General features: G+C 39.0%; 1 protein-coding gene across 1 annotated transcript in view; it reads left to right on the top strand.

Annotated features, from left to right (window-relative positions):
- The window catches only part of csmd2 (CUB and Sushi multiple domains 2), a 212,409-nt gene that overhangs the window by 149,365 nt on the left and 50,080 nt on the right, over positions 1 to 12,964 (top strand). Inside the window, exons 32-37 of the mRNA XM_072370602.1 lie at positions 580 to 696; positions 2,348 to 2,461; positions 7,391 to 7,486; positions 8,147 to 8,350; positions 9,308 to 9,432; positions 12,428 to 12,524. Of these exons, the coding sequence (XP_072226703.1) occupies positions 580 to 696; positions 2,348 to 2,461; positions 7,391 to 7,486; positions 8,147 to 8,350; positions 9,308 to 9,432; positions 12,428 to 12,524 (753 nt within the window). The remainder of the gene's footprint in view (positions 1 to 579; positions 697 to 2,347; positions 2,462 to 7,390; positions 7,487 to 8,146; positions 8,351 to 9,307; positions 9,433 to 12,427; positions 12,525 to 12,964) is intronic.

The raw sequence follows: 12,964 nt of genomic DNA, 5'->3' as shown, positions 1-12,964 counted from the left end.
CTGAGAGTAGCTTTCATTCACGCACAATTTGGAAAGAACTCCTTAATTTACATATCTTCCTTTCACACTCACAACACCACCTGCGTCACTGTGACTGTTCTCTGAAATTCACGTGACACAAATGACACATGCTGTGCATAAACCCCTGGAAAGCTAGTAAAAGAACCCTGACAGGCACATAATCTGGCTCTGGCAGTGTGTGTCAGGTGAAAGACATGCTTATTGTTCACGTGCATTCACATGAATGATTCAGCAGTTCCACAACAGTAAGAGCTGGCACAGATCATTTTCAGGGCCTTAAACCAGGAGAGAAGACTCTGGTCTCATCTCATCTAGGCTAACCCAGATGGACACTTGGAAAACATGGCAATTTCATTGTGACAACCACCAGGGACATCTTCCACCCAAAGCCCAATCAGACAAGAAAAGTAATTTAGGAGTGATGGAACAGAGGGGATGGAAAAGTAGGAGGCAGAGAAGAAATGGAATGTTCCACTGTTGACTTTAGACCTTCCTCTTGTGTCTGCCCTCTTCTACTTATCGTGTCACTTCATGTCTCTCCCCTGTGTTTCTCTTCAGCTCCTTGCGGTGGACAGTACTCTGGATTAGAAGGAGTGGTCTTGTCTCCTGGTTTCCCTGGCAACTACAGCAGTTCTCGAACCTGTTTGTACTCTGTAGTTGTGCCCAAGGATTACGGTAAGCCAAGGATGAGCACAGTTTTACTCAATTACTAAACTGCAATTCCTGGCAGAAGGTTAATTGTGTGTTGTTTTTTATTTTTTCTATTTATTTTTTTTTTTTTGGGGGGGGGGTGTTTGTTTTGTGTGGAAATGTGTAAAAGTTGGTTACGGTTTGAAAAGGTTTAAAATGTAATCCACAAAATTGTTGCAAACTATGCTAAAGTGCTTTGTTGAATTCAACTCTCACCTCTGAATGCAATGAAAGATTGAGATTGAGAAAAACAGTTTGTTTTTTTTCCCCTTACTGGAATATTTTAGTGACAGACTGTCATAGAAAATAAGCTGTTGTTAAACTGTTAAAGGCCCCAACACTTATCATCTTTTTTTTTCTTATTTGCTTTCAAAGTGCTTTTACCAAGAAATTATTTTTTAACAGATCGAAAAACCACATGACTGATAGACTCAGATCCACTTGACTTATTGCCATGTGCTTTCATTTAGCTTGTTTTTCTTGAATCACCATCTTATACAGTAGACTATAAAATAGTATTTTACAGACATTCACACTGAAAAATAATTGGCATCTGGAAGACAGAGTTCCTGGAGTTTCGCTACTTTTTGGCATTTCCATTTTAAAGGTCACAGTTTGCTCCCAATATGTTATCTGATGTAACAGGAGCATCAAATTATTCAGAAAGTGAAACAATGCAGAATTGGGACTTTTCATGTGTGTAAATACAAAACATGCTTTACACACTTGCCTGAGATGTCTCTGTGCATCACATTCTGTGGTGGAATGTATGTCTCTCTTTTCATTTATCTTTCTTTAATGAGTTATCAGCACCAGTCCCTCTTGGAACCTGTCAGCAACATATTTCACTGTAGTCAAAGCAAGAGAAAATTTTAAATATTTATAATCCACATCTGCATTTTCTGTGGATAATGACAGTGAAACCTAATGCAACTCACTTTGCCATGCGGAGCTACAAATGCGCTCTTTTCCATTTTTGGAGCTTCTCATTAGGCTGATGGGCCAGTACTAATGATAAGATATATTTACTCAGAGAACAGATTGAGTGTCATCACTTTCCTATGAAGGAAATCGTTAAAGGTGAGCAGAAGATCCTAGATGCTTCCGTTAAACAACAACACAGTGTGACATGCCACAATAACACTTAATGGAAAGCACTAGGCCACTGTCCTCCTCGCCCCTGTCCAGTCTACCTCGCTGCAACATTTGCCATAAGTAAACAAGACTAATTGACAATCATTGGCTGACTACTGTTCAAGCAATGGCAGTATAAAGGGTGGGTGGAAAGGATGAAAGCTATAGTGGAGCTTTAGCTGCACATTGTACAACAGATTGCTTGTCATGCAAAGCCTTTCATCTACCAACAGGCCCTCAAACCCAGATAGATCTCCCTTTTAATATTAAGTTGTGTTTTTGTTGTCATAAGTGGCTACATTTTCCGCCCATTTTGTTTTTGATTGATATTGGTGTTGATGATATTCTATTTAATGTGGATACTACAGAGCACATTTTTATGGATTTTCTGGATCATTTCAAATGAATTGAAGAGTTGCCAGTGTGATTGTTGTTGGCAGTAATTTCAGCTATTTTCAGTCTCATCTGATGTCAGTTTTTTGTCCATGTCTGTCTTTCCTAGTGGTCTTCAGTCAGTTCGCCTTCTTCCAGACGGCACTGAATGACATTGTGGAGGTGTATGATGGGGCAACGCAACACTCTCGTGTCCTAAGCTCACTATCTGGAGCACACACAGGTACTTCAATACACATGATATGGCAAATCCATTATTGTGCCCTCTTGGTTTAACATCAGCATGGCATGTTTTAGATGTTACATTTTGAGAAAATGCTGTTTTAAGTCTTTTCACTAGCTCAGTACCTGTTTGTACCAAATACATATATGTGATTTAGCATCTTTAAGTCCATAATTTTGGACCTAACAGAAGTAGAGGAGATAAAATAAAAGTGTTCTGACCTTATCACTTTTATAAGGACCTTATTAAACTGTTAGACCAAACACCGACACAGAAAGATATCACAATGGCAGGCTCAAGAACACATGCATGTACATTATGGCTGAATTGGTATTACACAAACTTAGGTTTACACGCTTTAAATATGCACATGTTGTCATGTTAAACTTTTCAGCTGGCAGCTGCTTGTTCCTGCTACATGCTCCACCTTATCGAATCACTGAAACTGCTGGATAGATATTAACTTAGAAAAGAAATGTTGCAACGCATTAAAGAATACAAAATTTAATGAAGTTCCCCTCAATTCTTGAATATGTGAGTCCTTCGGCGTTGACTGATTCTCTGTATCAGTTGTTTATAAAAAGCAATTTGAAATTCTTTAGAGCCATAAAGTATGAATAAATGTGATGTGGAGTTAATTGTGTGTTATTAGAATGGACTGTGAGGCTTCTTATGCCTGGTATTATCATACATTCTTTCTGAACTGATCACAAGTACACTGTTCTAAGTAGAGGTCTGTTGCATCACGAGCCATGAGGATGCATTTAGATCAGATCTCTCCGACCACATTCAAATTTAGCCTTGCATAACGCAGCAGTGTGAATGCAAATGTGTCCTGGGCCTCACTAAAGGACCACCTACTCACCTGCCATGTATGCGAAGAAACAGCTGTTTTTCCTGCCAGGAAAGTCATCTTGCATGTCTACTGTTCCAGAAAATTAAATAAACGAATAAACCTGTTTCTTGTAAAACATACATTCGAAACATATTCACAAAAAGCTCCTATTCCGTATTTGTGTTCGTTTCTGTCGTGACAATGACTCAAACAGACGATAAAGTACATTTTTATTGTTAGCAGAAAAGTTAGCAGTTTTAAGGCTTTTTCTTTTTTCAGAAGTCACTCAGTACATATGTGCTGACACAAAAGCAGAAATGTTTCATTTCAGGCTCTCATTACTTCTCCTCATCACCTATATTACCTTACAGAGCTTCCTGAAATGTTTTCATAATATTGCCATAGATATGACTCAGTGATCGGAACATGCAGGATGCATCATACAAGCAGGTTTAAACAGGCTCTGTGTGTGTTTGTGTGACTGAAACGTGGACAGGTCCAGACACAGATGACATTGAAAACTCTCCGACACCTGGGTGCTCACCTTGTTGAAGAATAATTATTTATGAAAATAGAGATGAAAATGGTTGCCCGTTGGAAGGTGAAGGGGTGATTATATGTGTTGCATTAGGTCGTTGATGAATTTGATAAATGCCACAACTGTTCCAGTTGTTCAACCTTTGAAGATGATGTAAGTGTAAAGGTGTGCAAGTTCAGGGCATGTCTCCATCTCACCCTGCTCCTGCCCTGTGGCTTAACAAAGCAAAATAATTTCTTTGGTTTGTGTCTAGGGCAGCCTCAGAAAATCCAGTTTACTCAATAAGCGGGATGCTATATTAACTGCGGACTCAAAGCGGCAGGTTGACTAAGCTACCTAGCCAGGCATGGCAGAGCTCACCTGACATAGTTTGGACCAGAAAAAAAAAGACATGTCGACGATACTGCACCACTGAAATAGTGCATATCTAACATGAATTAGCCACAATTCAGAAGTGTGGTCCTGCGTCAAGCATGTAGGTGTGTTGATGGCTAAAAATCAACGGACATTTTTTAAGCTTACAAATTAAGAAAATCGCCTCAGTTTTTTATTTCTCAAATCTGTCGTTGACTGCAATTAAGAAAATTACTTTTACAGCCTGAATGGAAGGACTTTATTTGTCAGGCACGATAAATCACAGAAGTCAAAACGCAATGCTGTTTACTGTAATTACGCTATCTTTGGAAAGCATGTTACATAAAACTAGTCTTATTAAAGCATTCCATGGAGTGTTTTCATTATTCTAATGTATAGTGAGGCAAACTACTCTTTGAGAAGAGAAGGCAATGATTGTGAATTATCAGCCATAAACATAATAAAAAAGGAAGTAGAATAAATTAACACCAAAAGATGGAAATTAGAAAAGGCGCCAGCATGTAGGCAGATTGGACAAGAGGACTAAACAGAAAAAAAAACAAGGAGACTTATCTAAATGCAAATTTTCAAACTTTGTCAAAAAAGGCAGTTGTTGCTCTCATGGTCATTTAGGACCAGAAACCAAGGAGAACATGGAAGTTTTGACCACTTACACTGCTAGCGTGCATTTGCTACTTCAGTTTCACTGCTAGCATACTGCTGAATACATTCAGCACATATATTTATAGAATCTAAAATCTACCTATTATACTTCTCACTTGACTAGCCCTTTTGTTTTTCTTTTTTTTTTTATCTCTGAACCTGTTGGAGCTCATTTCTGACATGATTCCTTGTGGCAGTTGTATCTGAATCAGTGCAAACACATAACTGCCACTGAATTTTTATGACTGACTTCCAGCCGAAGTGATATCCGTCTTTGTAGGTCTTCCATATGCCAGCATGGAAGATCACTTTAAGGGCAAACTGGTTTGAAGATGGAAAGTGGCCAGAGGGATGATAAGTTACATGCTGACACATGTTTGGTCTATCTGGGTGAATACCTGCACTGCACAGCAAATTATGAAACACTGTCGCCATGACAGCATGTAGAAAGGGCTTCCTCTAATAAACCACCCAGCACGCTTCAGGGCTCCTACAGAGAAACTCAAGCGATCGCAATAATGACACATTAGAAATCATCGAGGCTGTCTCAGGACACTACATTTAAATGTGAAGAAACGGGCCCAACAAAAAAATGTGTGCGGAACTTGCATACTCCATATAGACTGAGCAGCACACACACAGATGTTGCCTCTGGGGTTAAGCACGTCTGTCTCCCACTAGAGTGTGACGGCAAGCAGACACAGAGTAATGAGATTCACTGCAGAGAGCCAGTCAGCAGCTCATTGAGAGAGAGACAGAGATGCTCACATTTGGTATCATGTTCTACGTCAGCCAACACATTTTCCACCACCGTAGATCTATCACGGGGTTTTGTTGTGAGTAATTACACCACGAGCTGATGAAGATTGCAGTGATAGATCTTCTTTCTGTGGGTTTTATTTATAATGAAAAATAGCCAATTTAGGTATAGACAAATGTTCTTTGAGTGATACTAATGGTTAACAAGATAATTAAGTTTTAACCTTTGCAGGTGTTCACCCTTTGACATTTTCTCAGATTATAACCTGTAGTTTCTATGTTTGTATGTATATGTTTTGTGAATGTATGGCTCACATAAACTCAATGTACACACCTTTTTGAAAAGAGAGTTTGCAGCTCTGCTAAACAAGCAGCACAATGAAGAAAAACTAAACCTGGAATTTGTGTGCTTCTCACTCAGAGAACGCAGTTCGTAGTTGCTGGTTCTTCAGCACTTGTTACACTGTTCAGATGTAGATACTCTAGTTGTAATCTGCTCATTGGGAAATACTGGGAACTGCATTTGGAATGATAGTCTCATTCTGCAAATTAAATTAAAGAAATTGACCCTTGATTAGAAATTAGAAATTAGATTTACAAAGTTTGTGGCATCTCATAGCATCCGAGATAGAGCATGCTCCATATGCTCAGCTGTAACTGTAATATAATGCTATCGCTATTAGTAAGCGAAGGTTCCACCTTTTGACAGTTTTAAAAATGCTTTTGCATGCACCAACTGTAAGCGCATCACTGAGAGTGGTACAATGCAGGATATTCACTATATTGCCAAATATATATTCACTCACCCATCCAAATAATTAAATTCAGGTGTTCCAATCACTGTATAAATTCAATACATTTGACAATATCGTGGCGTGGAGGATATGTATACAGATATGGAGTGTATACTCTTGTTTTTTACTCATTATTAAATCTACCCTCTCCTAAATCTCTTCCAAAGTTCACCCCGTTCTGCTGTGTGCTGCAAGTAAATGTTTCTTTCCTCGGATTCCAAAGGCATGAACAGCACTTGTCTTTATTTGACTCACTCCTTCTAGTTGTGTAGCTTCTGCGAATATATGGTTGTCTCATAGTACTGAGATGTGTTTTTTTTTTTTTTTTTTTTGCAAAATCTGCACCTCCTCTGTGGCTAATATTGATGATGCTTAATCGCTGATGTCAAACTACAGAAGTTAAGTGACAATGTGTAAACACAGCTGGCCCATTTTTGGATCAGCCAAGCATGGTAAAGCAGTCTTACATGTCACTTTTCATAAAGAAGGGTGTTTATCCTTTACTGAACGGACTGCTTGGATAAGATGAAATAAAAAAAATAGAAAAAAAGTGTATACAGTGTAAACACTCTTCTTCAGGCACCACTACACCACTGATCACAGGTGAAGTAAAGCATGATGGGCTTTCATCACAGTAGGCAATTCTGTGAAATTATAACATTGCAGAGCACAGCTTCAGACTAAACAAAAGATCGCAGTCAGATCACGTACTTGCACTTTCCTGAAATCCAGTACATGAAAAATATATCAAAATATATCAGCTTTCAGGGACCCGTATTCTGTCTCGTTTCCAGATTCCCAGAAAATACCTTTTTCCTCTTCACGTTGGAAACTGCCACTAGCATTCTAATGAGGAAGTGTGGAAGTATTACTAGCTAGTAGTACTACTAGCATCTGTACTGTTTGTACCCACAGTAAATTTGAATTCAAAGTAGACCTATGCTGAAAAGGTTACAAACCGTGTTTTCAACTGTTGTCCATCTCAGGTGAATCTTTGCCCTTAGCAACGTCCAATCAAATCCTGATCCGATTTACTTCTAAAGGCCAGTCCAGCTCTAGAGGATTCCATCTGGTCTACCAGGGTAAGTGTGCAACACACTGGCACACACACATACTCTTCTGCATTGTTTCTTTTGGCCTTCCTCTTGTTGAACAACCGCAGTTGGGAGATTTCAGCTGCGTTTTCAGCTGCTTGTTTAGACAAAAGGTTCAGCTGAAGAGCAACTTTAGATTTTAAATGATTGTCTTACTTAAACAGCACACTTTACCATCTGTGACATTTACTGTAGTTATCCAAAGGCCGTGCCAGCTATAAAGAAAATTTGATGAATAAATATATTTAGCATTCTGTTGTAAGTAAACCGATATTGATTTAGTAAAATCTATTCGTATCACAATGTCGCACAAAAAGAATCATGAACAAGTAGCGAGAAATGACTATAGAAAATTGTTTAATTTAATTTAATGTTTGTAAGAAATCTCAATGAGACACAGTGACTAAAATGTAATATGCATAAGTTTACACCTGCAACGTTAAGTAACTAAAACCAACATAAAAATAGTCTCTAAGAGGAAAAAATGTCTAAAAACGGGCTGGGTTGAAGCCTATTACAATAGTACGATGCCTGAAGCCTCTTTTAACTCGGAGAGATACAGCAACCTTACATTTAAGATATAACGCATTGGCTCAAAATCAGAGCATAATCACTTTTAATGATCTGTGGAATTCTCTCTTTTCATAGCTGTGCCACGGACCAGTGCCACTCAGTGCAGTTCAGTCCCTGAGCCTCGAAATGGCCGTCGTATGGGCAACAACTTTGCTGTGGGTGCTGTAATCCGCTTTGAGTGCAGCCCAGGTTATGTGCTGGAGGGATCGAGTGCCATTGAATGTTTAACGGTTCCCAATGCCTTGGCACAATGGAACAGCTCCATACCGAGCTGTATAGGTAGGACATCATTACTTGAAACAGACGAAGCAATGTTCTGAGTTACAAGCCAGTCTGGTTGTGTTTTTATTTTCTGATCACTTCCTTCTTTGTTCCTTCACTCATTTTCTTTGCTTAATGCCCTGAGTGTCAAACTCCTTTCTTGACACAGATGCAGGCTGCCAGCCATTGCCTGTAGCGATACAGTGAGACCCAGTCATGTAGCACACAGGTGCTTGCTCTGCTAAGGGTCACAAATAGACACAGACATGCACACACAAATGCGTGCGGAGCTGTCAACATGTACGGTATTTACAATGACACTGCCTTCACACACAACATACAGCAAGAGCAGCTGGTGACAGCAGAGTTAAACAGCAGCAACTGTTTGAGGACTGTTCACAAACTTTAAGAGTGATATATTGCATGTGATGCAAGATGGATCATACCCAGTGTGTTGACATCAAGTGCAACTTTATTCCAGTTGGAATTTAATGATTAAAGTTTAGTTTGTCCTAAAATCTTATGTTTTTTCTTAACAGTTTGGATTGAAATGCCGTATTTCTAATCTGTTTATATGATATCTGTTTTGATATCTGTTTATGTGATATCCATCCTGATTACATACTCATACCTAGTTTCGAAAAATGTTCTTGGTCCTACTGTCAGAATCCAGGTTTGAAAAGTTTTTTGTACAAACATGAAGCATAATGAATGCCCATCAGTTATAATTAGGACCACCTGCCTAATATTGAGTAGGTCCTCCTCAAACACCCAAAAGAACGCTGACCAGTCAGGTCATGGACTAAATATAATCCAAAAGACATGGGTGTCCTGAAGTGTCTGGTACCAGGATGTTATCAATAGAACCTCATGGCTTTGTGGGTGAGGACTTTGTGGAGTGGGCTTGCAACCCAAATATACCAATATGTATCCATACTGTGATCCAACAAGCTCCCTTTTTCTTTTATTCTGCAGTTCCATGTGGAGGAAATCTGACCCAACGAATTGGTACCATCTTATCTCCTGGTTTCCCTGAGCCTTATCTGAACAGCCTCAACTGTGTGTGGAAGATTACAGTTCCTGAAGGCTCAGGAATCCAGGTTTGTGCAATAGTATTTATTCTCCACCGTTTGTTTATCATTCACTATTTTATTCATTTCTAAATGGAGTTATGTCACTAATAATGATCTCTTGATTGTAATTATCTCAACAATGAATAAAAGGTATGATTAAATTTGAGAGAGATTCAGCCTAGTTTGCCAACAGTCCAGTTCCAACTCACAAATCTACAAGCAAGCCAGAGAAGTATGAGCTCATGAAGAACAAATTTATGCTGTTCTAACTAAAAATGTTTCAATTGTGTATTTGGAAGAAGGGAATCCCAAAGAATCACAATAAGGGGAAGGTCTTGACACTGTGGTGGCTAATCCAATGATTAATGATGATGGAAAAATCCTAAAATTATAAGGTATTCAGCTGACCCCATTTTGCTGAACCTAAACTTGAGCAAGTGAAGCAACCCCAGGTCATAAAGCTTGTATGGTAGACACAATAGTTGTAGCACTTCATTCACCACTCTTACTGATGTGCCCATCTCCCTGGAACAGGTTGAATCTGGACTTGTCAGACCTCATGATTTCTTGAGTCTGATTTTTCTGCTCCTTAGCAAACTAAAGCTTTTTTGTGATTAACCTCGCTAATAACTGTTTATTTAAGACGACTGTGCTTTTTAATCCCAATATCTTGAGTTCCCTTCACACTCTACATGTGGAAATGCTCTTACTATCCTTATTAAACACTATCATGAAGTTGCTTTGGTGTCTCTTAAATGAGCGAATGTAAATGTTTTTATGTGATTTGATTTCACCGAACATTTAAATGATCTCGGATCACAGTTACTTAAGATTTTATTCTGACCTTATTTATTGCTCTGTGATAGCTTGACATTATTCTTACAGGCTTTTAGAATGCATTGTTTGATTTTTGAAGATTCAGCAATCTCCTCAGTTATTTTGTTTGTTTCATACATTTCAATAATTTGACCCTTCTGAAACAGAGTAACATATTCCATTGACATGTGTCCAGTGTCCTTTGACATGCTTATAGAAATGAGAACATACTCCATGCATCAGTTAGTGTTAAATAAAAATATTAATCACCACAGTCCATTCCCAAGGACAGGTTCTTACTAATTTGCTTAGTTAAATCCAGATGATGTATAATTTATCTACTCGCGTGTAAATGTGAAAAAGAAATTTGCCTACTCATCAGTCTGTTAGTTTCTTAAAACAGATCTATCTGACCATTTTTTTTCACCAAACTGTTGCATGGCTTAACCACAAGCCTCTCTGTGGTCATGTGTTTACAGGTTACCAAAGACGAATTAACAAAGCTATGCACTGTATTTTAAGTTATACCATTTCGATTTCTCTGGGTGAAAGAGACCAGCTTAAAGATTGACCTTGCACAGGCTCAAAAGTTATGTGTGACTGGTTCTTCAATTACTTTGCCTGCCTTTCTTGGGAATCATTTCAGTTTGCATATTGTCATTCTTTTATGTGTGTGTGATGGAACCAGGGCCAGGTCCCAGTGGATAAGCCTGCCTGAAAGTTTTTTCGGCCAATGTTTCAGTCTCTGTGTTTAATGACCTCAGAGTCGTCCCTCAGCTATTAGCTCCCCCTCCTCAGCTGACTGTCCTTGCAGGTCAAATACACGAGATGGCCCACAGGCCCACTTAGCATGCTGCACTCTGCACTAACACTGCAGTAGCTTAGAGGTAAAGTACTCCAAAAGTAAAAACAAAGAGTAGACTGTATAAACATGATTTAACAGAAAGAAAACATGAATGTCTGAATTTCTGACTGCCATATGGTCATTTAACAACATTTGGGATTCTTTGTTTCCTGGAATAAAGGCAGGCACATTTTCACATTGCCACATGGAGTTTTCTGTTCTGAGCACTTTACTGCAGAATGTTCCCCATCCCTGCTAGACTGTTTCTGTCTTTTTCACCAGCTACCAGAAACACATTAGATTGGAGTGTCACGATCCAGAAGAGAACTTAAAGGAGCGAGGTGCCTTGTTGGCACATTTTCCACGGCCCCCTAATGAAAGATCAATCTGTGATCTGCCTTGTCTCCCCGGGAGCCCAGTGCACCAGAGCCCCCGCAGCCCCTTTAATTGGCTCATATCCGATCTATAACCATCAAAGGCAGAGGAGAGGGCAAAGGAATGGGTGTGAGGGAACCGAAAGGGAGACTTGGAGAGCATGTAAAAATGAGGAATGGCACAGAGAATGCTGCTGAATGAATGAATGTTAGACAAAGTCTATAAGCAAATATTCAGTAACTGACACATCAAATTCCCGTTCACAGATTCACTGTAAACTGCAAGTACTCTGACAATTTCACAAATTTTTAGTGAGCATACTCTCAATTTGTTTGGTCCCAGTTCCACCACTAATTGAATTTTTAGATGCTTAGTCTGGACAGCCTTTGTAAGTATCCACATTGCTTTTCTTGCAGAATGTGGTATCCTTTGCTTTATTAATGACAGATGTCATTGGCTTAATAGGACTCAGTCTGTATTTCTATAAATATTCCACAGATCCTAGGCCCAACACTTAACACAACCTCACAAGATGGCCTTTAAAAAAGAAAACTGATGGTAATTTGTTTTGCCCTGTTAGTTGTTCTTTACCATCATGAACAGCTTTGATTATTTCTAATGTGATTCACTTTAAAGTCAAGGCTCCGAGGCTGTTGTGATTTCTATTTAGGATTCATTCACTCCAGAGAAGGTGACTGAGTTTTTTTTTGCTTTGGGTTGTTTTGCAGAAAGTAGATACAAGCCAAATGACTTGTACTTCTGTGCTCTACTGAATCTCTTTCACATGCATCTCTTTGTCGTCTCCACCTCATTAATCTTTAACTTTTCACCTAATTCCTGACTTCCTGCCCATACACATTCTTGGCACTACTGCCTTTGATTTGCTGACTAAAACCAATTGTTCTTTCTGTACTGTTGTTTCCTTTTTTCCTTTTTGCTAATTGAGTTTCTCCTCCATCCCATCTTTCTGCCTCGCACTTGTCTCAGATCCAGGTAATCAGCTTTGTCACAGAGCAGAACTGGGACTCGTTGGAGGTCTTTGACGGAGGCGACAACACTGACACCATGCTTGGCAGCTTCTCGGGTACTGCTGGATATGTATATAATTTGGGGGTGTGTGGGGGATTTACCTGAACATGAAACATAACATAGCCTAATCACTTTTCAAAAGTTTTTGTTACTCCCATCATAGCATTGATACAACAACAGAAATTCTCATTTTGTTTTTAGTCAGTCAATTATAGATGCATCTTCAAGTGAATAATGAAAGTGAAATTCATATATTTTCCTGTTAATAAAATGTGTTTATTTTCTCTCTCTCTCTCTCTCTCTCTCTCTCTCTCTCTCTCTCTCTCTCTCTCTCTCTCTCTCTCTCTCTCTCTCTGTCTTTTTGGGATAATTTTTCTTTGAATATGTACTGAAATATTGGGATTTCTTCTCTTTATCTCCCTAAAATTGAGTATGCCACACTATTGTGAAACTGTTACTCTACAGTATGCAATACTGTGTGCATCTTTTGCAAAT

Source organism: Leuresthes tenuis, unplaced genomic scaffold (genome assembly GCF_036924035.1).
Source record: "Leuresthes tenuis unplaced genomic scaffold, fLeuTen1.0.hap1 SCAF_18, whole genome shotgun sequence".
NCBI lineage: Eukaryota > Metazoa > Chordata > Actinopteri > Atheriniformes > Atherinopsidae > Leuresthes > Leuresthes tenuis.
The sequence above is the reverse complement of the archived record's forward strand: the minus strand, read 5'-3'. Positions and strand labels throughout refer to the sequence as shown.